This window comes from Nelumbo nucifera, chromosome 7 (assembly GCF_055504915.1).
Source record: "Nelumbo nucifera cultivar China Antique chromosome 7, China Antique-T2T, whole genome shotgun sequence".
Classification (NCBI taxonomy): Eukaryota; Viridiplantae; Streptophyta; class Magnoliopsida; order Proteales; family Nelumbonaceae; genus Nelumbo; species Nelumbo nucifera.
Genome location: NC_142655.1, coordinates 2,957,237 through 2,982,310, shown reverse-complemented (window position 1 = coordinate 2,982,310; position 25,074 = coordinate 2,957,237). Strand labels below are relative to the sequence as shown.

Here is a 25,074-nt window from a genome sequence, read left to right as displayed (position 1 = left end):
AGTAATAACAAAAGAAAACTATCAATATTTTAATAATTATTAAAAAACTATTTTTTAAAAATTTAATAATTATTTAAAATATTAATAAATATAAATTTAACATTATTGATTCCATATTGTAAATTTAACATAACTGATTCCCCGTACTTAATACGAGGTCATTCAGTAATTATATAATCAAATTTTAACTTTTATGACCTGCACCGAAACGAAGGTCAAGCCAATTTTAATTATATACATTTGGTCAAGCCAGTGTTAGTGACAATTAACGATGAGCATATTCACTAATTTTTATATAACAAAAATGCCATGGTTAATTTTCTACCCTAGTTTATGGTCATTTAATTTAATTTATCTCACAAACACCAAATGATTCAATTCAAAGGATACGGTTGAATAGAGAAGCATCTTTGTAATCTTGCTAAAACTGTTTGTTTTGCCATGGCAAATATTAAAAATTAGGGTAAGAGAAAATTAGAAAAGGGAAGGAGAGTTTCACATAATAACTCTTTTTTTATGGGTAAGGCAAACGAGTCATAGTCCAATCATCCAGGATATGGACCACATATGTAGGACTCAATGGTATGAAGCTGACGTTATATACGGAGATCGAAGTTGAATCAGTTTTACTTTACGAGTAGAACTGTTGGCGATTCGATCTCCAATTGATGCCTAATGAAAAAAATCCAATCCACCGTATTATTATATAAAAGTAAGACCCACTTAACCCGGGGCCCACCTTCGGGACGATCGCGCTCACACTAAAGTGAGCCCGGATTTCCTGTACACGCGAATTTTGCCTACGTTTATCGCAATCACACAGGAGAACATCTATCCTATGCATATAGTATTATGTACGAGGGATATTCCCAATTCACGAGGTTGGTGTATTGTGCGTAGGCGTGGGCAGGAGATCCGAGGTCCAGTAAAGTGCACCCAGGACTTTTCCTCCCGTCTCGTACTCTCGTTTACTTGACTTGGGAGAAGCTCTCTCTCTCCGGTCTCCTCTCTTCCCAGAATCTTCGGTCCTTCTATTTTCGGAGCACGGTGTCCATACAATAGATGTAACAGCGCTTTTCGATGGAAATGGTTTTGGTAGCTGAACCCTAATTCTTCCTCACGGTGTTACTTTTGTTGAACATACATAGTGCGTTGCCGAATCGACGGATCGCATTCTCTGAGGATGTTTTGTAGTTGAGCGGATATCTTATTTGAATATTCTGGTTTTCGTGATACTAGGAGGTTAGATTAAGGTTTGTTTCTTGCTTTGAGTGTTGTTTTTTTTTGAAGGACGGATTTTTCGTTGTTTTGTGGAGTTGTTTTTCTGGTGGTTGTTAGGAAAAGCTATTTTTCTTCTCCTAATGTGTTTTTCGTTTTGCTAAATCTCAGCGGAATTGGGGGTTCTGGGGTGGAGGCCGGAGGATAACTCTTGAGCCTCAGAGACTCTGAGAAATGGAGAATTCAAGGGTTTCGAGAGATAATTTTGGTGTAGAAAGTGGTTCTAGATTTTCTTATCATAGAAGCAAGTCGTTAGGTTTCCAGACTACCCAAGGGACGGCTCAACAGTTATGGAACGGAGAATTTGGATTTAGTGGGAACGACCGGAGGTTTGCTTTTTCGCGCCAATCTTCCTTCCATCAATCGGCTGAACCTCATACACCAATTTCAATAATTTCGAATGATTCCATTCGGCCTCTGCTTTCTCGGAGCGATTCCAGCATCAATATTCCGCAGGGCAGTTATCCGCAACTAGAAAACGAGAATATCTGGAAGGGAACCGAAAAGTCTTATTTCAGAGAGGCAGATGGTTCATCCGAGAATTTTTCTTTTCTGTTATTTGTATTTTCTGCTTTTCAGATTATTAGATCAGGTAGCCGGCCTATGAAGCGGCTTTTGATGATGATCTGGCTTAATGTAGCTTATTCTACGGCAGAGCTATGTATAGGTCTCTTCACTGGGCGTGTAGGTAAGGACAGTGATCTTGTCCTGCTTCCAGATCTCATTTTCTGTTTAAGTAATTTGTTTCCACAGCAAATATCTCCTGTTTAGAAATGATTTTCGAGGCGTGGAGATTAAGAATTTAAAGCTGCAGGTTTACATTAAACACAACAGAGCCCTGACAATACCCCCTGTAAATTACTCTGTTCCGAAAACCAATTAAATTTCCAAGTACTATCTGGGTGTAAACTGAAAAGGGGCTTGTTCTATAATTAAGAGCCTATTTGATTAGGTGATGTATAACAATCGGGTTTACTCTTGAATGTGCGTTTTTTTTTGGTTTTCAAACCACAGGATATTATCTGTTATCACCTATTGGGTTCATTCTGTAATTCAGTAAATCTTATATACTACAGTAGTGTGATTTTTTCTGGTTCACCTTTTATGTTCTAATTTGCGTATCTCCCTTTCCTGTTTGCTTCTTATTTTCAGGTCTGGTCTCTGATGCATTCCATCTGACCTTTGGTTGTGGTCTATTAACATTTTCATTGTTTGCAATGGCTGCTTCCCGAAAGAAGCCTGATGGAGTCTACACTTACGGGTGAGATTAGAGTTTCCCTCTTTATGGTGATCTGGAAATTATTGCAGTTCATTTTCACATATATAGTTTGCAAAAACGGTGTGTAAAATATATAAAATTCTAGAGTGATGGTGGCTGAACAGGATTAGTGTAGCCTACCTGTACCTCGTATAGTTGGGGCAAGGCTTTGTTGAGTTGAGTTGTAAGGATGGTAATTTGTTATTTGCAGAATGTCTTTTGTCAGCAGAATTGTTAAATAAACAATACTTTTTGTAGAGGTAGTGATGTTTATCTACATGAGAAGATTTTATTTACAATCCGGGTTTGGTATTGTGGATTGTAATTTCCATGCAGATGTTTTTGGTAAGTTTAAGTGTTTGTATTGCAACTGTATAAGTAAGAAGGTACCAATAAAATAGTATAAGTAAGAAGGAACAATAAGTTCCATATACAAGCCTTAAATGGTGCTTACTTCTTAGTATACTCATATACAGGATATACAATCCATACTGACTCACCAGACAGGAAAATTATGATGTGCCATTTGTTAAATAAACTAGAAAAAAAGATAAGCACTTGAATCTGACAAAATATATGCCCAGGCTTGAGCGTATTCATTTCTGTAGGAGCCATCCATTTATATTGAAATAGTATAAGTAAGAAGGTACCGATAAAAGAAGTACAAGTAAGAAAGGACCATAAGTTCCATTGGCACAAAGCTTAAATGGTCCTTACTCCTTAATATATTCATATACAGGATATACAATCCATACAACCTCATCATACTGGAGAATGACAATGTGCCAGTTGTTAATTAAAGTAGAAAAAAAAGATAAGCACTAGAAATCTGACAAAATATATGCCCAGGAGTGAGCATCTTCATTTCTGGAGGAACCATCCGTGCTTTTTCAAATAGTTTGATAAAACGCCTGATCTGATAAGAGAAGGGACACAAGGGGGAGGGGGTAACTGTAGATTCTTTGTTTGCTTGGAATAAGGAGCACTCAGTATGAATATCCCTTCCTCTAGAGATAAGGTGAATATCACATTCCAATTGTAAAGCTTGTATCTTAGACTCAAAGATTTCTTGGATCTTTTTCTTTTATGTTTTCCCCTTTGGTAGTAGCTCTTCATAGAAAAGTCATCAAAAAGAAAAAAAGAACTAATATGGAAAGAAAATCCTGGCGATGGCTAAACCTGTGTTTTAAACAGCATGCCTAGGCTCACAGTCACAGATGAGGCTCATTTTGTGTGGTATGCCTTGCATGAATACAGGTGCACATCACCTGACTTGTTTCTAGTTTTGATGAATTAACCTTGAACTTAATGTTGAATTGGTAAGCTATTAGATTGTAGGTTGTACTTATGGTGTGTTCAAACAGTTTTCTTATGTAGAAGTTGAGTGTACTAGGCTGCAAGTTAAATAATATGATGCTCTAACTATTAAGCTAATCGGCCTTTTGAAGTTTTTAATTTCTTTCAGAATTTAGATTTTCATATACTTGTATATTAAGTTTTTCCTTTTGTGTTTGCCCTAAAGTAGCACCTCACTTTGTTCAGGCTTGTGCTTTGCCTTGTACTTTATGCTTCACATTGCACCTTGCACCTTGTGCCTCAGGTTCTAGGAACTTCTTGCATTTTAGTTGTGATTCTTGTTTTTAAAACATTGAGTTACACAAATTTTATTGCTAACAAGTGTGGATCAAAGACACTTTGAGTATTAATGGGTCTTTTTGGTGCTGTGGGTTTTGGAAGGAGCACAAATAAGAGTTGGCTTATAAAAATGACATAGATGAATTTGGGTGGTTTACAAAAAAATTGTTATTACCATTATGGGACTATCAAGTGTCTCCTATCGTCATAGCTGGCCAAGTGTACATGCAGCTTTTATATATGCTAATAATGGATAAAGAAACTTTTGGGAATCATATGCATTAGAGTACCAGAAAGATGATTTGGTAGGACAATTAGGAAGTATATTGATAGTGGCCATGGTAATACAAGAAAAAAAATACTTCTGTAAATTTTTGGAGTTGGCCATCTACGAGGATATTGTAGATAAAAAACTTCGTTGCCCTTTTAACTTACTCTTTTGGTTGTTAATACCATATGTTTTTAAATATTGGTTGTCTACATTTTTTTTTGATCGGTAATATTAATAATATTGATTATCTACACTCTGTTGATTTAATGATTCTATGCATTTTATTTATTTTGTTTCAGGTACAAAAGGCTAGAGGTTTTATCTGCATTTACTAATGCTGTACGTACCTGACATTTTATTGCTGATGGTGGCTTTTTTTCTCTTTTTGAAAATTAATTAATCAAGTTTTATTACATTAAAGAAATACTATTTGGCACTCTTAGAAAGTTGATGTCAATAGTACATGGAAATACTGGCCAAGGGAGAACTTAAATTGGACATAGAATTGCAAATGATAGACCATGCACCTATACTACACCTTTAAGTTAGAAATGCTTGTGAATGTTCTCCTTGAAATTTATTGACTGAATTATTGGCTTTAGGAGGAATATGCACTTGTTGGCTGATGGATGAAGTGGAAGTAACATATGGACAGACATTAGGTAGCTCTTGTATCATTGAATATGACTGACAATGGCCAAAACCCAAAAATCTTTTAATACTTTTTGGTGCAGGGACAGAAGTTGGGAAAAGGAAATCCAAACCCATTCCTTTCCCTTAGTCTGTATGAACCTTCAAGTGGCTTTTTCAATGAGCTAGGGGTTAGATTTTGTTAATTCATCTTAACTGGACTCAATTTTATATTGCTATAAAGTTGTACTAGCAAGTCTAATCCTATTAAGTTGTAAAGTTCAACCTAGAGGAAATGAACTTAGACTCGTTATAGTTTAAGTTTGACCAACTCAAAAAGGGTCCCATGTGCTAAGAGATTCTCTCAATAAAACCAGTCAAATATTTTTCAGAAATTCGATTAGGGAAGCAAGACAATTAAATGATGGATTGGAAGCAGAACTTATCTGAATACCCTGTTAGCTAACTCTTTTACCAACTCCTTAGCTTGCGAAGGAGTTAATTAACAGTTTCTGATGGGGAGGGACTACCAACTGGGTTAAGGGAAAGTTTATTTGTTACAATTAATAAGGTTGTCTGTTACCTATCAAAAGAAAAAAAACATTTTTTTGACAAGTACAAAAGAAAAAAAAAAACATTGCACATATGTATGGCATTGCATATATCATGCTGTTTAACCTTGATTGTGAAAAGTCAAGAGAATCTACTGATGGTATGAATTTTAAGAGATATTCTCTATATGCTTGATATTGTTTTATCTCAAAGCTACAGTTGTTTCTTCAGTAAAAGAACAATAGTTGCCTTATTGTTACTACTGTTTTTTCTGCATCTGGGCTAACATATGAATATAAATTGTTTTTTCTTCTGCTGCTTGTGTAGACAGCTGTTCCTTTTGTTCTTGTCATTCTCATTAGCTGTGGAAGCACTTCATGCATTCATACAAGATGAATCTGAGCACAAGTAAGTAGCTTGTTTTAGAATTGATGGATATGTTGATAATTACATTCGAGGGTCTCTACTTGGAAACAATTTCTGAAAACATATGCCTTGATTTATTAAAAGCATGGCTAACACCGTCAGCATTCAACTACTTTTATTTTATGCTTCACAATTCATTTAATGCAGCAGTATAAGATAATAGGTGTGGACCATAATTGAAACAAGGCATTTACTTGTTACTAGGATCAGAGCCTGGCAGCAATTGTGCGTCTACAATGGCAAAATAAGTTCTTGCAGTGGCTTGTGAGCCTGAAAGAACTTTTACTTCATGGCACTTGGGGATAGGATTTATATGGTTTGTGATGATTGCCTTGGATTTGGGGTCACCTGCATTGTAGGGTTTGATTTAGGGTACCTTTGCTGGATGGGTAGATAACAGTTTCAAGTACTCTTTATCAAAGGGCATCCAGAGAATTCAATAGTCAATCAACACCAACTGACAAAACATATCTTACTTACAAAAACCTCTTCATCAGTCAACTAGATGGTTCAAAACTTCATCATGAACATGAAATTAAGTGGAGTATTCCATTTCCTGCAGTATATTAAGGTGAAAAGCATGTTTTGATTTTTTCAATCTGATTTACACTTTAATTTGAAGTTACTCCAATGTTCTACCTCTAGTTCTCTTGAACACTTAGCAAATCCTTCCCAACTACAAATTCCAGAGAGAGTCTTATTTAAGTAACTACAACTCTACAAAGATGGGATTAAAAGATAGAAGCTGTTTGACAGTTTGAAGGCATTATTGACTAGTTGATCTTCTTTCTGTTTAAGGACCTTGGCACACTTCTAGATAACTAGTTTGGTGGAGCATACTACTCAGTCACCTAATAGCTAGGAGATGACTAAGACTATACTTCTAATCAATCTCTTTGTCTGCTTGTTTATTCATTCTCTTAATAAAAGATATTTTTTTGACAAGTAAAGGAGAAATTTAATAAAAGATGTTTTCTGAAAGATAATTAAAATTATAAAACCATTTTTGTAGGAATTAAGAATTCAAGACCCTAACATGGACTTGTTTGGGCTTGCCTTAAGGGGTTTGGTACAAAGGCAGCTCATTGTATTAGTAATGAAATACGTTTAACATCACATTAGCTATTTCAAATAATGCAATTGGAAAAGAAATAAAGAAATTGAAAGTTTGGCTTGCATTTTCACTCTGAATATCTTTTATATGTTAAGTTTTTGTATTTTGATTTGAGCTAGTAGGCTTTTTGAAACATTTGCTTTAAAATTAAAGTTTGTATTTTTTTAATTAATACTATTTTTAATATTTTCTTAATTTATTTTGATTTTTTGGCATTTGTCACAGTACTTTTTTTTTGTTTTTTTAAGTTTTTAAAAGAATTCCACCTTGCTTCAAAAAGCCACACGCTGTGGGCATAGAATACCCTTTGCACTATGCTGTGCCTTGCTTTTAAACTGATTTGCTCACATACAGGTCTTATAGCCCCAAGAAAAAAGAAGATTCTTATATTGGGTCCCATAGCTCTAGAGCGATGATAATTGCTTGCATATTAACAACATTGATCTTTTACAAATATACACATGGTTTATTTGTTTCTGGTTTCTTTCTTATGTTTTTTATTTAGGTTTGTATTGACATTTCCTGGTATCTACTTCTAGGCATTATTTAATTGTATCTGCGGTGACAAATTTATTAGTGAATCTTCTCGGGGTTTGGTTCTTCAGGAATTATGCTCGTATTAATCTTGGTAAGTTTTCTCTGAGAAGTTCTTTCAGATGTACTTATTTCTTATTACTGAATTCTTTTAAGGTTGTGTTATGGGGATTCTTTATATACTTCGAAGTTATTTGATCATGTATCTAGCTATTTTGAATTGTGAACTGTGGAGGCTATTTGGAATGAGATTGGTGTAAGCAATTGAAACATACTTCCCTTTGATAGATAATGTGAATGTGTTTTTAGCAATGCTCAGAGAACCGGACTTGGCATAGAACCGGAGAAGGGAGAGAGGTTCATGGGTCAGAGGTTCAATCGAGGTCGAACTGTGATGATGTCGCATATATGTATATTTACTATGGTATAATATATTTTACAACTTTTAATATATTTAAATATGGTGGATGGATGGCAAATTCCTTAATTTTTAAAGAAAATGGCCAGGGTTCAAGTCCCATAATTTACATTTCTTTAAAATATGTGCATAATAAAGTAATGCATACAGTAAAGAGTTATTAAATAGCATAAGTGAAGAGTGGGCTAGTGATAATTAAGCAATATATGAAACTAAGAGGTCATTGATAAAAAAAAATATGCAAATAAGAGGTCATGGGTTCAAGTCTTCTCAAACTAATTTTAAAATTTCATGTATTTAATGGCCCGGGTGGTTTTATGAAACCGGCATTGGTTCACCAGTTGTCCGGTTAAACCAGCCGGTCAGTTGGTTTTCATCGGTTTTTTAGTAAACATAGTTATTGAGGTGTGATTGAACCAGGCCTTGGGCCATGGTTCAACTGGTCCAACCGGCCGGTCCAGTCCGGTTTTCTAAACTCTGGTTTTTAGAGAACAGAAAAAGGAAATGCAACAATCTAGTTCCTCATTAAAAAAATCAAGTTCCTCAAAATAAGAGAAACTCAGAAACCCTTGACAGGAGACTGGAGTGATCATGGGGGGCTGGGCTGGGATTAGCACCCATCATGATAAAGGCTTCAGCCTAAGCCTGGTCCGCACCCTGGGCCTAAGTTACAAGTCAGGGACTGGCCCTACACGCCTACACGGGCCCGGGATAGACTTACGTGCCTTTTGGGCCTAATGAAAAATTTAATTAGTTAGAAGATTTTAAATTAAAAGATATATGATGCATGAAAAAAAAACATTACACGCCCAAACTAGGCTGGGCTTAGCTAGGTCTTAGGCCTATTGCACAAAAATAAAGGCAATGGGCCTGATTTAATTCATAAACTTGGTTTAGCTTGCCTTACCTATCCATTTAGAGCTGAAGGCAAGGCCTTCATTCCCATTCTTGAGCAATGTGGGACCTGGAACAACACAATACTGAGTGTTGCCATTGAAGTGTTGGCCCAGCACTGGTTGTGGGCCAGGCTGGGCTTGCACACAAAAACCTGGGCCCAGAAATTTGCGGGCTGGGTTTCTGGGCCAGGCCAAGAATGATCACCCCTACAGGAAATTAACATAATGACAGAGAAAAGTGCATTCATACACAGAAAAATACTACTAACTTGGGTAGAAACCTCAAAACAGGTCACCCCTATCCTCACATGGTAATATTGTCTGCCAATGAAATTAGTTAACTACAGTATCTTTTTAAATGATACATTCATTCCAGATGCCAATGACTTGGGTTGTTTAATGAATTGACAAAGTGGTCATTGTCCAGTCATCCCTTGACTCATTCATCCATTCACTATTTGTGCTTCCCCCTCAACCACCATTTGGTTTACAGCCCTGTTTAAAGCCTAGAACTGATGCCCCTGTTTCATCCAATCATTTTACAACACTGTTCTATCTGATATCTCCAAATATCCCTGCTATCTCCACCCTGAAGCACATTTATTTTTTGGCCTCAACCAATCAAGGTGACGTGGTTAACCTTTCCACCTTAGACTTTATAAATAACTGACAAAAAACCTAGATGGTTGGATTAGGGGGTGGTGGGCATAGAAATCTTATCCTTTGGGAGAAGCTACGCATGAAACTCAATCATCTCCAGCTGGCTTCCCCCTCCTCGCCAACAACTAACAAAATAATGTATACTTGCAAAATATTGACTGAATTCAAATGGATTAGGAGTGCAAATGGTTAGCTGACTCCTTAGCAAAACAAGGGGTTATGAGGCAACAATTGTTTTGGGCATCCGCGTACTTGGGTTATAAAGGGATTGACAGTTTGACACCACAGACAATCAAGTTGTATTAATCATTCCTATTTTTAATTTAATAAAATGAATTTACTTTTGCTGATCAACAAGAAAAAAAAGGAAATATTGACCGAAGGTCATTGTCTCAGCTTGAATTTACTTGCTTTGGCATCCAAGAGCACTTCTTTGCAATCCAGGCTTCAAGAATACAGACTTAAATGTTTCATTACCTTGAAGGTCACAACCAGTGCTGGCTAATACATCAGCTATAATTTCACACATTGAGCACATGGTTAAAAATGACATTCGGATTAAAGTTCCTAGTTGTGACCACTCTGATTTTTTGATGTTAAGGATAAGAAATAGAGAGTTGATTTTGGCCTCTATTACCATTATACCCATACCTAATCCCATCAATAACAGTTCTGCCTCTTTCTTTTTTCATATGTCTATTCTAATTGAAAAATGAGTATTGAATTCTTATAGATACTTTTTACTGTGACCCTTAGTTTGGTATTCCTTTTATAAACAGCTTGATTGGCTTAAAAGGGGCAGGGAGTTGTCCTCGAGTCCAAGATATATCCTACTACCCTGTCATTCATCTTTAAGCTTCAATGTTAAATCTGCAGCATCCTCTACTTTGTGGCACTCTGAGTACCTTCACAAACATCTTATTGTAGCCTGGATCACCAGTTGCAATCACTAGGACAATCATATCAATTTCCTTGGAGCAAATCCAGCATGTGTGTATTTGTGCCAGGGTCGGGGGCAGTCAGGCACTCAAATCTGCTGGCATGTGAGGCATGCCCTGTTCTTGGTTCCTATACTTTGTAACAGGACAAACATGAAACACCCATTCAGGAACACTTTATGCCTATGATATCTCAAGGTTATTGTAATTGTCACCATCAAAAGATGTGCTTTTATCTCTGGGAGAACCGCCTACTGTATTTTGTTTTCTCTACTCTGTTAAGAAACATGAAATACCCCTACAGGAATGCCTTCTGCCTATGATATCCCAAGGGTTTTATAATTGTGACCATCAAAAGATGTATTTCTATCTTTAGAAGAACTGCCTACTGTATTGTTTCTCTACACTGTTAATCTTATTAATCCTGTTTGGCGGATTCATTAGCCAATCAGGGAGTTCACAGGCAGCAGCTTTTTTGGGCTTTATTGTAGCACTATGTGAAACAATAAAGCCTTCTGCCTATGATATCCCAAGGGTTTTATAATTGTGACCATCAAAAGATGTATTTCTATCTTTAGAAGAACTGCCTACTGTATTGTTTCTCCACACTGTTAATCTTATTCATCCTGTTTGGCTGATTCATTAGCCAATCAGGGAGTTCACAGGCAGCAGCTTTTTTGGGCTTTATTGTAGCACTATTTGAAACAATGACTGTGTTTCTGTTATACCGTAACTCTGTTCTATTAATTTAAATAAACTTCCTCTTTTCTGATAAAAAAAATCTTCATCCTGTTTTCTTTACACTATGTTGATCTTATGTACCTTGGTGCAGTCTACCGGAATGCTGAAGATATGAACTATCATTCTGTCTGTTTACATGTTCTTGCAGATTCTATTCGTAGGTATAAATGCTCTCTCTCTCTGTCTCGCACTCTGGTTTCTATATATACTGTTTCCATTTGCATTAAATATATGCTTTGTTTTTAAAAAACACAACTAAAATTGGTGTACGTTGATTGTTCAGTGCAGGTTTAATCCTAGCATCCTGGTTTCTAACCCTTGGGTAAATTGTTGCTTTCTTTTGTGTTCTGTATTTTCTCCGATTTGTCAGAGCATTTTGATCACTTAGTGAGATTGACATTTCGTGGTCCCGTGTGAGTTGCAGCACTAAAGACCAAATGAGTACTGCTATTTTCATATTCTGGGAAATACAAAATGTATCATGTACAAAAAGAAACATTCCTCTTGAAGGTTGGTGTGGTTAATATCTTCCATTGTCCTGTTCTCAGGGTCAAGAATGCTGAGGTATTGTGCCTGGGACTGGTTTCAGTAACAGTGTTTATGCTTGTCATACCTCTGTTTAGGACAACTGGTGGCATATTGCTTCAGATGGCACCACCTAACATACCCTCTTCAGCTTTAAGCAAATGCCACAGACAAGTAATTATATCCTTAATTTGCATTTTTCTTACTTTGTATTTTAAAACTATTTTTTGTTGGTATTCATATACTTCAATAACAAAATAATTTTTGTTTAGATTACTGCTCTTGAGGGTGTAAATGAAGTTTCTGAGGCTCGCTTTTGGGAATTGGTACCTGGCCATGTTGTTGGGTCACTCTCATTACAGGTAAAGAAGCAAATTACTTTTAGGTTGTTTTTTTATAGTGTGACTTCTAAACCATTGCTGTCTTATTGTGGCCTGACATCCATGGACTTTATAAACATGTTTTTGCATGCAATGTTTGCAGAATTATGCTATGGTTTTAACCATGATCCATGTGGTATGCCATTGTAACCATATAGAGAAGGAATGCATCTTGGGCTAGAGTCTTGGAGAACCTCTTAATCTGACTCAGCTCGAAGTGCAACCTAATCAATTTAAGTGTGGTTAATTTGCATATGTTACATATTTTTGTAAATTATTTTAGGTATGACTGTTTTAAAAGGTGTGCCTCGTGTATACAGGCATGGTGCATTTTAAGTCACGCACCTGACTTCAACCTAGGTGCAGCTCCTTTCAAAAGGTGCATGCCTGTGTTGCATTGCACTTTCGCCCAAGCATTTGCCTTTTAAGTTTGCTTTTTTGGTTACTTTTTTATATGGTTTTTTGTGTTTTATATCTTTGTAATGGTTTGACAAATTCTAAATTGCCATTTGTTGGTGGGTGCTTGTGCGCTAATGAGGATCTATTAACTTTTAATAGAAATAGAAAACAAAGACCTTTTGAATACTGAAAATCCTCATTATTACAGATGGGATCTTGGATGGAAAATTTTCCAATAAAGAAGCAATAACAATACAATGATCTTTGATCCCTAACCTTAAAACAGAATGAACAAAATCATAAAACCAATCTCTTATACAGTTAGGAGATAAACATGTTTGAGAATTTCACTTTAGAGTGCGTTACCTTTTGAATACCGAAAACCCTCATTATTACAGATGGGATCTTGGATGGCAAAATTTCCAATAAAGAAGCAATAACAATACAATGATCTTTGATCCCTAACCTTAAAACAGAATGAACAAAATCATAAAACCAATCTCTTATACAGTTAGGAGATAAACATGTTTGAGAATTTCACTTTAGAGTGCGTGAAGTATTAGGTACAATCTACAGTTTGTATGAGCTTCCACTTTGAATTTGTTTTGTATATTATGCTTGCGCATTTTGGTTTTATCTAATAAGCTTTTTAAAACATTTAATTTCTTTTAGTTTCACATTTTTATGTATTATCTTTTAGTTTATTATAAAAAATTTGTGCCTTGTTTCATTCATGCACACCTTGCTCCTTGCACATTGGGTGCTAGAAGGCCCTTGCATTTTTTTTCTTGCACCTAGAGGTTTCTTCGGTTTGAACTAGCAAGTTTCAACCTCTTTGACTCATTATCTTCTTATTTTTCCATATGTATTTTCAAATAGAAACAAACATAGGGTTTTAGTTGGGTTAGGTAGCATGAGGACTAAAATTTAACACAGCCTAATTCTAGTCTGGTCGATAATTTTCAAGCCTAAGAATGGAGGGCCCAAGACCAACCCAACATGGCCTAATGTTTCTCATTATGTCGGGCTTGGGTTCAAGCATTTAGCCTGTCAAGTTGTATTACCAGTACCAGTGCAGACCCTTTGTGTTGTTGTATATATAAATAAAGTCCCCTACGTAATGATTTCCTTTACCATTTTGACTGCCATTCGACGATTACTAATTGGGGCAAATCCCAGTTTCGGTAATCTAGGCACATCCCTTGTTAAAAGACAAAAGGTACACCCTGTGCCTTTTCCAAACATCACAATCGGCCTATTAATTAGGGTGCAATGGGGTGTGCTCTAATCACAACTCCAAATCCTTTTTTTTTATGCATCTGCGAAGTTTTACTTTTATAATTGCTTGGGGCTGAATAGGCCAAAAATGATATGCATCTGTATACTTTAATAGGGGTAGCAATTGTTTTATTCAAAGGGGATGTGCCCTAACCACTACCATCCTAGTTTGCTCAAACCTGTTATGACTTGTGCGTGGTGCTTATGTTTGGGTCTCTTAATGAAATCCATCACTTTTTTTTTTTTTTGGTGTAAATTATTGACAAGTTGCTAATTCTTCTCATTGTACAACATTAATAGGTGAAGAAGGGAGAAGATGATCATCCCATACTCGTGTACGTTTATGGTTTGTATCATGATTTGGGGGTGCAGGACCTTACAGTTCAAACCGACTATTGGTGAGATTCTTCTTTCCCCATCTTTCTGGTGGCAAGAACGTCGTACATTTCAAAAATCCAATCCAGTTTTACAGTCAGAATGTCAACATAAGCAATGTATCAGTCAGTAGTATCACTAGTCAAAGTGCAAAGAAGATATTGCATTAAAAAATAACACTATGGGCAATATATATATATATATTATATTATATGCTTTTTAATATGCGATGCGTACTGTGTATCAGGTTGTGTCATTTATCTTCTTTAGGTTCGACTATATTACTGGAAAGACTTGATACCGGTAAAACTTGTATGGGGATTTTATTTGTTCAAAACACTTCTGGTATCATGTATTTCCAATTGCATAGAGCTTCCCTTTTATCATCCAACATCTTAATGGGCCTATTATTTAATGGGAAAATCTTGGGCTAGCAAGAGTGACTGTGTGAGAACGCTGGTACGAGTCTTAAAAGGCAACCACTTTGTGTGAAAAAATGCCAAATGCTAGGACCGTACCCAATCTACTCCCAAAAAAAACCCATATAGCCGGTACCAACTTTGGATAATGGCCTTCATCATTTTAACATGTGAATCTCCTAAATGGCTAAATGTCATCTTAATCTTTGATTCCTAAGCAGTCGCATGATATAATTACCTTTATGGCTTTCTTTCTCCCATGGCATTTTCAAATAAACAAAGATATATTGAATTCACCATTTTATATATTCAGGTTATGTTGTCTTAGGTATTATTAATTGCTGTTTTTACCTGGAATGATTTGAGTTGATCGATGCAAATTAATGAGATATGTATACATTCAAGTTCAGCCAGAATGATTAGACTTAACATCCCACCCAGAAAAATCTACTACACAACAGCCTTGGGCTAAAACGGTCAATCACTGCCCTTGATGATCAGTCCATGGATTTTTTGGTAATACAGTTTATTCTATAATATTAAAAAGCAGATCAGTCCACGAAATGGTGTTCATTATACGGTTCAAACAACTTGCTGCCTTGGTTTGTTTCGGTTCGTAATTATAAATTATTTGATTTGGTTTGAGAATTTTTTAAATTGTGGTTTACGGTTTTGGTTTAATTTATTGAATTTTATAAACTGAATCAAACAGTAAATTATATATATAATATGAATATATGATATATAAATAATATATATAATATATCTAAGTGGAATGTGTAAAATTACAAATATACAATGAACTCTTTATTTTATAATAAAATAATAGTTTTAAGTTTTAATTTTTAGGGAAGCTATTTGGGCTTTCTAATTGAGTTAAACCTAAAAGAATCATAGAATGGTCTAAAGTCCCCAAACTGTATTAGAAACTATAGTAAAATGGTTTGGTTTGGTTTGATTTTCATACCAAAACAGTTTGATTTGGTTTAAAAAAATTTTAAACTGTTATTTACCGGTTTGATCTGATATCTTCTCTAAACTGCACCGAACCAGACGATAAACATCCCCAAGTCCACGATTTCGAGTTCCAACAATGAGCTAACAGTTGCATGCCATTTTGTGTTGATCTTCAACCACCATAAACTAGCGAGTTTTGGGGTCTAACAGTCCCCAAGCTAAGGAAAGATGTCCCATTAAGGCATTTGATAAATATAGTTTAAGGGGACATGCAGACAGAAAAGAGTAGACATATTCTCACCCAAAGTGCGTCTTCATTGGATGCCAAAATGCCTCTGTCAAGTCGTTTCAAAGCTTTGTAGTTGATTTATAACTTTTTGAAATTGCCTCAACTTTATATCTTCTATCTATCAGAAAAAAAAACCTCAACTTGGTTTTTTTTTAATTTTTTTTTTCAATTTTGATTTTTATAGGTATATGTCAAAGCTCAAGCTACTGCTACTGTTTGAAAAATACCAGTATATTTGTAAGCTTAGAAATGGATATATTTACAATATGCTTGAATATGCATGGATATGATGACAAGATCTGGATATGCCTGATATGTTTGAGGAAATTTTGACAAATACCATTGATGTAACACTAAATCTATGGTTGAAATAGCTATTAATTAGGTATTAATGCATAAGAAAAATTTTACAAAAAAACGTACAAAGAATATATACTTTAATGGTTTATACTTTATACGAAGAAATACATTATATTACAATCAATATAGAGGAATATGTTGCCTTCAAAAAAATATAGAGGAATATGTAGATATCATATAATTTTATTGGCAGAGTCCAAAACACATACTAATATAGCTTTTCACAAGTTATACATATAAGATTTGCAACTTGAAATTCACAATTAATGAGAAAAAGTGGGAGGTGGGAAAAAGGCAAAATTAATGAGATAAATAGTGGGTTTTAGTGATTTATTGGCAATGAGCAGACGATTAAAATTAGAAATCCAGTTACATATATATCTTCTAATATTGGTCAATATAAACTGGTACAAAAGAATGGTGTCAATATTTGAGATGTTACACCTATCCCATGTAGAGGTACATTTTAAACCTTGCACACATCCATAGTTACAATATTTTCTTGTGATTGCACAGCCAAGCTTGGACACGCTACCGATTCATCCAAGAAGAAGATAACGTTTTTTTTTTTTACTTTTTTTTTTTAGGCAAATGGGATGATGTCCATCTTTATTTGAGGTTTCAAGAAAATGCTGCAATCATGATGACAAATGTGATTGTGTTCCAAACTTGCTAAGACACACAAATATAGATGGTAATTATTTGAACTAGGGCTGCAAATGGATTGGATTTAATCTCATTTAAATTTGAGACTTGAAAATATGATTTTTTTATTAATAGGATAGGATTTGGAATTGCTTGATCTGGTTTGTTGGGATTTGATCTAATCAAAAGACTGTTTTCATTATTAAATTCTTTTATATTAAGCTGGCTTTGGGATTAAATAAATCTATTTTTTGTATGGTATATAATATTTGTTTTATATCTAATTTTACAATCTTATGCTAATTTTTATACGTTTTTACTGATATATCAATGGGATCGGATTCAAATCAAACATCCCGGTATTCAAATAATTGAATTCTAATATATTTTTTCTTTAGACACCCATTAGATGTCGAATCAAATTTGGATCTCTCGGGTTTTTATAAGATCAAATCAAATAAACCCATATCCGAATTCAATTTGATTGTTTGCAGCCCTACCTTGAATAGTTGAATATAACAACTTCTAGACCTTTTTTTTGAAAGCAAGAATTCATTAAACAGGAAGAGAAAAGAAACAGAAAAGGAGCCACCAATACATGATTAATCAGGAAGAGCTGGAGGCTCATGAACATATTCTACTGGGCACCCAATAATTCTAGCTTGGTTTGCTACTAGATGAACCATTACTGTTTGCACTCTCATTACATACACCAATTTACAGAAAACAAAAGAAGATGGTAAGGTCTGGAATATTGCATCGATTAAGCACTGTTCAGACCAAAAAAGAATTTTCTGTATCATGATCTTGGCATCAGTATGAATAACAACTGAAGCAGCGTTCAACTCCTTTGCTTTCCTTAAGCCCCAGAGGATTGCCCAATACTCAGAGTCGGCTGCAATGAAATAATTTAGAGGAGAGAAAATAGCTAAATCAGTAGCATGCAGCACGATTCGTTGTAGGTTCCAATTAATGAGCCATCAACGTATAATTAAGTGCAGCACGATTCTTTGTCACAACTCACAAGGGTGAGATCGAAGATAAGCATTCAAAATACATTCTATAAATTCAATCTTAATTAGTTTCAATAAATACAAATATGGGACTATATATATTGTGGTAATTATAAATACAATTTAATTATACTAGGATATATATGAAGGGACAAAGATATAGGAAAAGCAGAACTCATCCTAAATGAATCATCTGCCACTGAGATCTGTGCTTGGAGTTAGCTGCCCTACATGTACATGCAGAGAAAAATCTGAATCATCTCCAAAAGAAGCAGATGTGGCTGGCCAAATAAAAGCAGGTTTCTCATCGGGTGGAGTTGGTGGGATTGTTTCACCAGTGAGAACTCGCAAGGCCACTCTCATGGAGGGCCTGTAATTAGGATTTGGATGACAACATGCCAATCCCAACTTCAGCACACATTCCATTTGCTCCTCGTTCAAGTCATCCTGCTGCAATCTGGGGTCAACAGCATCCAGAATCTGGCCTTTTCCATACAACTCCCATACCCAATCAACAATATTGCTTTTAGAGTTGCTTTGTGGGTTTTGATTACCAGGTCTTCGTCCACATGCAACTTCCAGAAGGAAGATACCTAACTGCTGTGTGGAATGATTAGTTTCACCCTCCTGTTGAACGGTTCGAGCCAATCCAAAGTCTCCCAATCGAGCATTGAATTCTGCATCCAACATAACATTGCTAGATTTTACGTCACGGTGCAAAACTCGCTTCTCACTTCCGTTGTGTAGATAATCCAGTGCAGAAGCCACTCCACAAATAATTTTGTGCCTTCTTTTCCAACTCAATTGCACTTGCACATCCTTCGTTCTCTGGTTCTGGGCAGGAAATATGAGTTTGTCTAGGCTCCCGCCAGATAGGAACTCATACACGAGGAGGAGCTCATCACCTTCGTAGCACCACCCAATTAATTTCACTAGGTTCTTGTGTCGGAGACGGCTGATTGTTGTCACCTCTGCAATGAACTCTTGCTTGCCTTGGGTTGAACCTTTTGACACTCGTTTTACAGCAATCTCCAGGTTGTTTTCTTTCAAGATTAATCCTTTGTAGACTGTCCCAAATCCTCCTTTCCCAAGCTTGTTGTTGGGATGGAAATTTGCAGTTGCAGTTTTGAGTTCCTTAAATTTGAACCTCCGAGGTGCTATGGTGTAGCCTCCAATCTGTATTTCTATGGTGGGATCCACAATTTTTTGTTCCCCGTGTTTCCTTCGCAAATAATAGTAATAGATGAATCCAGTCAATCCGCACAGTAAGAGGGTCGCTACAGGTATCAAGATCCAAACCCACAACAGGTGGAGAGGATCATCTTCTATGTCCTCACCTGTGAAATCCCATGATTTTACACAGTTGAGTTGGGTATTATTCCCGGTGGAAGCTGAGAATCCCACATAAACTCTCCGGAAGATAGTCAGACGGATCAAGTGGATATGAAATCAATGGATTCACAGTTCCATTACTCATGACAAGAAAGACTTCCAACGTTTTCCACGTCCCGTTGTATTGAATGTTGAAGGTAATATCAGTTCCGCTCGAAAGATTGACGCCGTAACCACTCAATGAAAATTTCTGCCTGGAGTAAATGCTATTGACATCCAAGCCTACATGGCTGTCATCAACGTCTTCTGGGTAGCTCTTCCTTGTGTCAAATTCTACAGCAACAATATTGCTGCTGGAGGAGCCATTGGTGCTTGCATTTACAATCTCAAGCCATTGGCCTTCTCTGTGGTCCGGAATGCTTGATTCTGCTGACAATATGAAGGCCAAACCTTCGCCGGGGGGCTCAGTGCGGGGCGAAATATTGAGTACGAAGGTAGAATTGAAGGTAGCTATCTAGTTCTTTCTTCTGCTCCACAACAGTTTTCCATAGAAGATCCTTCCAGACAAATTTGTTATAGGAGCTCCGCTAACATCTGCTGTGACTTGAAAAGCATCAAGAGCTATCTCCGAGTAGTTGGTTAGTATGAAATCTGATGGTTTGTGAAAAATAGTAAGAGAAAGAAGGCAGTAAAATAAAAGATAAAAGAATGAGGAAGTAGACTTAGTAGATCGAGAGAAGAATTCTGTTAAGCATTGTATTGTTTGTCTCTCTGATATCCGAACCAGTACAGGATGGGGGTATTTATAATGGATGGAGTCGGTTGAAGGTGAACCGACTCACATAGTCACATTGAGCAGAGCAGACATTAATTATTCTTGGGAGCCGAATCGGCTAACTTGGAAACCAACTATTCTAGGAAGATCAAACGACATATTGGAAAGGGACGATCATTGAAGATGACACGACTTACATAGTAAAGTAGCTGTTCAGAGCACTCGATTACATCTCTGATACTCAAGAATGACTCTAGAACACTGAATTAATATTTCTGAAAATGTGCAGCAGCATTTAATACTCCTCTTTGGTGCACATTTTAGCAACACCAATCATGTCTCGTAACAATTCGAATTTGTCTTTCGGTAGCAACACCAATCTGCTAACTGTTCTTCAGTTTTGCAATGTTTGAGTTCTATTTCTTTGTTTCCTTCAGCTTCTCTGATAAAGTGATACTTGATGCCAATATGTTTGGTTCTGCTGTGAAATATGGGATTCTTTACCATTGCAATAGTAGATTTGCTATCGCAGTAGATTTTAGTAGCACCAACTTGTGGTTCTCTCATGTCATCAAATATCCTTTTGAGCCGTATAGTCTGGCTCGTTGTTATTGCTGCTGCAATATATTCTGCTTCAGCTGATGATTGGGCAACAGTTGCTTGCTTCTTTGAAGCCTAAGAAAATATCCCTGATACAAGTGTGAAGGCATAACCAGATGTACTTTTCATGTCATCTACAGAACCTGCCCAGTCACTGTCGGTGTAGCCAATGAGCTTAGAGTCATGTGTGACTCTGTACCAAATTCCATAGCTCTTTGTTCCTTGCAAATACCTTAGTATTCTTTTAGCTGCTTCATGATGAACTTGATTTGGATTCTGCATGAATCTTGATAGTAGACTAACTGCATACATGATGTCTGATCTTGTAGTAGTTAAATAAAGAAGACTTCCAATCATACTTCGAAATTGTGATTCATTTGCCTTTGACGAGCCATCTTCCTTTTTGTATGCTTTAGTGTTGTCTAATGGAGTGGAGACTGTTTTGCACCCCTCCATTTTGAATTTCTTCAAAAGAGTTTCTATATATTTCTTTTGTGAGATGAATGTCCCTTCTTCTTCTTGAGTTATTTCAATTTCAAGAAAATAGTGCATTAGGCCTAAATCAGTCATCTCAAAAGTCTTCATCATGTCTTCCTTGAACTTCTTGACCATCTTCTCATTATTTTCAGTATAAATAAGATCATCAACATATAGAGAAACAATGAGAGTGTCATTTGTACCTTGAGTTTTGATGTAGAGTGTTGGCTTACTATAATTCCTCCTGAATCCTTGTTCCAAGAAGTAATTGTAAATTCTGCTGTACCAAGCTCGTGAAGCTTGTTTTAAGCCATATAATGCCTTCTTTAATCTGAGAATTTTGTCTTCTTGTCCATGCACCACGAACCCTTGGGGTTGTTCCACATAGATTTCCTCCTTAAGATGGTCATTGAGGAATGCAGATTTTACATCAAGTTGAAAAGTTTTCCATTTCTTTTGTGTAGCAAGTGCTATCAATGCCCCGATTGTGTCAAGGTGAGCAACTGGAGCAAAAGTCTCATTGTAGTCGATACCATATTGTTGTGAGCATTCTTTGGCAACTAGTCTTGGTTTAAGCTTCTGGATCAAGCCATCTGAGTTAAGCTTTGTCTTGTAGACCCACTTAACTCCAATAGTGTCTTTGTCTTGTGGACGATCCACAAGCTCCCAAGTCTCATTTTTTTCAATCATTTTTATCTCTTCATCCATAGCTTTTCTCCAATTTTCTTCCTTAAAAGCTTTTTCAAAGCTTTCTGGTTCTATGATCATCAAATTGCATGTTTCATATATTTCTGTTAAGGATTTAGTTCGCCTTGGTGGTGAGTCCGGAGTAGACTGTGAAGCTTGTTCCGGTTCCGATTGTGTTGGCGAACTAATTTGATCATGATCTTCTTCAATTCTTTGACTTGGTAATAGAGGCAAATTGATAGTCTTTCTTTCAACTTCTTTTGTCTCCCAATTGTATGCAGCATTCTCGTCAAAACTTATGTTTCGACTGATTATGAGTTTTTCTTTCCTTAAGCTATAGACTCGATAGCCTTTTGATTGAGTGCTATAGCCTAAGAAAATTCCTTTCTCAGTCTTCTCATCCAGTTTGCCTCTTTTCTCCTGTGGGACATGAGTGTAGCATATGCATCTGAAAACTCTGAGATGCTTTGCTGATGGTTTTTGCCCACTCCAAGCTTCAATTGGTGTCCTATCTTGCACAACTTTAGTAGGACATCTGTTGAGCAGATAGACAGCAGTGCTTACTGCCTCTGCCTAGAAAATTTTGGGAAGACCCTTTTTCGTGAGCATGGCTCTTGCCGTCTCCATAATTGTTCTGTTCTTTTTTTTCAGATACTCTGTTTTGTTCTGGAGTGTACCCGACTGTGAGTTGATGCTCCATGCCTTCATCTTCACAAAACTTGTTGAATTCATTAGAGGTATATTCTTTGCCTCTATCACTTCTTATGGTCTTGATGTTGTGACCACTTTGCTTCTCAACACGGGCTTTGAATTTTTTAAAAATATCAAAAACTTGCGATTTTCTCGCAAGAAATAAACCCATGTCATTCTAGAATAATCATCAATGAAGAGGATGAAATACCTGTTTTGATTATTTGATGGAGTACGCATTGGACCACAAACATCTGTATGAATTAACTCCAATGGCGCTTTGGCTCTCCAAGCTTTGTCGGATGGGAAGGGTTGTCGATGTTGTTTTCCGAGCATACACCATTCACAGACATTGTTGAACTCTTTGATAGTTGGTAGGTCACGCATCATGTTCTTCTGCTGAAGAATCCTTAATCCATGGAAATTATAGTGTCCGAATCTTCTATGCCATAGCCACGACTCGTCCACTTGTGCTTGCGTTGCTATATAACTTGCATCTTTCCATTGAATGGGGAAGCACCTGTTTTCTGTCATTTTTGTTTTTGCAATTTCAAGGGAATGGTTTCTGCACTCGTTATGTTTAGAAGAAATCACGCCCAAGAGATTGATCAAACGGGCTCTGATACCACTGATGGTTTGTGAAAAATAGTAAGAAAAAGAAGAATTTTGTTAAGCATTGTATTGTTTGTCTCTCTGATATCCGAACCAGTACAGGATGGGGGTATTTATAATGGATGGAGTCGGTTGAAGGTGATCCGACTCACATTGAACAGAGCAGACATTAATTCTTCTTGGGAGCCGAATCGGCTAACTTGGGAACCAACTATTCTAGGAGGATCAAACGACTCATATTGGAAAGGGACGATCATTGAAGAGGACACGACTTACATAGTAAAGTAACTGTTCAGAACACTCGATTACATCTCTGATACTCAAGAATGACTCTAGAACACTGAATTAATATTTCTGAAAATGTGCAGCAGCATTTAATAAAATCGTTCTCGGTTGAAGGACAATCCCACCATAAAATATGACTAGAACCAGAATCTCCATGCTCCTATAATAACAGATAACTTGATTTATTTCAAACATGCTATCTTGTGGAGTATTAATTCTCAAATTTGAATTGTTTTTCTTGTTGCTGCGAGTTCCAGAAAACAAAACAAAACCTGGGTTGAAAACAAGATTGGTTATTAAAACAGAAGCACAGAAAACATGTCCTTAATTGGTTATATGTGCTTTCTTGAACTTCTGGTTTAAGGAAAGTGTTGTTTAATTTGGTTATTTAGGGGGTATTCGTCATTGTGAATTGTTTTTCTTGTTGCAATTTCCAAAAGCAAAATTAAAACAGATGGTTTGAAAACAAATGTGTTCTTGTTTTCAAAACTGAAACAAAAAACATGTTCTTGAATTTCTAATTTACATAGCATGTTTTCAACATTTCATCTGGTTACCATATCATGTTCCATGCATAGTCATATAATTTCTTTTTTTGGTAAGAATTATATAAATCACATACCACGAGTTTTTTTTTTTTTTAAGCCTTCATGTTTTGATAGTGTAAAAAAAAATTATGGGTTTTTGAGACAAAGCCAACTTTTTTCTGCTTTTCAAAACAAAACATGTACAACTCAAGAACATGTTATTTACTATTTTCTGTTGGTGATGCAAATTTCAAAGACAAAATCATTTATGTTGTGGAAGGCACCCATGGTGTTTTCAATTATCTGAATGAAAATAATTAGGTATTAATTGATCGGAAACACATCTAATATCTTCCCAAAACAAGTTACAGCAGGAGCATGAGTACATATATCTATGTATCATGGTCGCCTTGTGAAGAAATTGTAGAAGTGTTGAACTGACTTGCAAGCAACTTCCTCTGCCTCTGAACAGCCTTTCTTTTAATTCCAATAATAGACCTGTAAAAAGATGATTAAATTTAAACTAGTTAATTAAAAGATCAATCTTAGAGGATAACTTCGTTACTGAAATGAAGACCATTAATCAGAACTATATAACTTCAAATCTGATGATGACAAAGCTAAGCTACCTCTTTTTCCTGTAAACTTCCCAAAGCCATTTGAAAATTCCGCCGGCCCGACTATATACAAGTGGAACGGCAGCGCCGCTGATGACGTGTGGAACAATATAGTTTGAAGGGAGTAGCGAGCGGGTAAAGTTGACGTTTTGACCGTTTCCTTTATTTTTTATTTATTTATTTTTAAATAAGGATCAAATTCGAGAGGGTGTGAACATTGGGGCTGCAACATGAGTTATGGTTGAGACTTGAGAGGCCTTGGGCAACCCTATCCTACTCAATCCTGACTTAACTTCACGGGTACAGGTAAAGCATGATAATCATTTTCTTTTACACTTAATAATGTTGATATTAATGAATCAACATGAACCCTCATAAAAGAATATAAGAAATAAGTATATTTAATTTGGATAATAATAATAATAAAGAAATGGGACCAACCCAAAACCCAACTTGAACTCAACCTGATCCTGACCCTAAG

General features: G+C 36.1%; 2 protein-coding genes across 5 annotated transcripts; one reads left to right on the top strand and one right to left on the bottom strand.

The window, feature by feature from the left end:
• Positions 1 to 938: 938 nt before the first annotated feature.
• Positions 939 to 14,533, top strand: LOC104597561 (Cation efflux family protein). 4 transcript variants are annotated; one of them, XR_016078607.1, is made up of 12 exons: positions 959 to 1,253; positions 1,390 to 1,966; positions 2,431 to 2,539; positions 4,742 to 4,781; positions 5,956 to 6,032; positions 7,704 to 7,792; positions 11,443 to 11,512; positions 11,635 to 11,673; positions 11,776 to 11,861; positions 11,975 to 12,050; positions 12,149 to 12,238; positions 14,234 to 14,533. XR_016078607.1 is itself a non-coding variant. In XM_010259175.3 (11 exons), the coding sequence occupies exons 2-11, from the start codon at positions 1,453 to 1,455 to the stop codon at positions 14,333 to 14,335; spliced, it is 1,281 nt and encodes a 426-aa protein (XP_010257477.1). In that variant the 5' UTR covers positions 939 to 1,253; positions 1,390 to 1,452; the 3' UTR covers positions 14,336 to 14,533. The 4 variants fall into 4 exon arrangements, 3 of the variants coding, with proteins under 3 accessions (XP_010257477.1, XP_088747638.1, XP_010257478.1); XM_010259175.3 differs by lacking the exon at positions 11,776 to 11,861 and having other exon boundaries at positions 939 to 1,253; positions 11,900 to 12,050; XM_010259176.3 differs by lacking the exon at positions 11,776 to 11,861 and having other exon boundaries at positions 1,100 to 1,242; positions 11,900 to 12,050.
• A 3,475-nt stretch (positions 14,534 to 18,008) lies between these two features.
• LOC104597771 (retrovirus-related Pol polyprotein from transposon TNT 1-94) lies at positions 18,009 to 22,724 on the bottom strand. The gene is given in 6 exon segments (XM_088891448.1): positions 18,009 to 19,402; positions 19,404 to 20,094; positions 20,253 to 20,359; positions 20,475 to 20,773; positions 20,837 to 22,435; positions 22,518 to 22,724. Coding segments are annotated over 6 exon segments (4,125 nt in total). The 3' UTR covers positions 18,009 to 18,180.
• Positions 22,725 to 25,074: the final 2,350 nt, after the last annotated feature.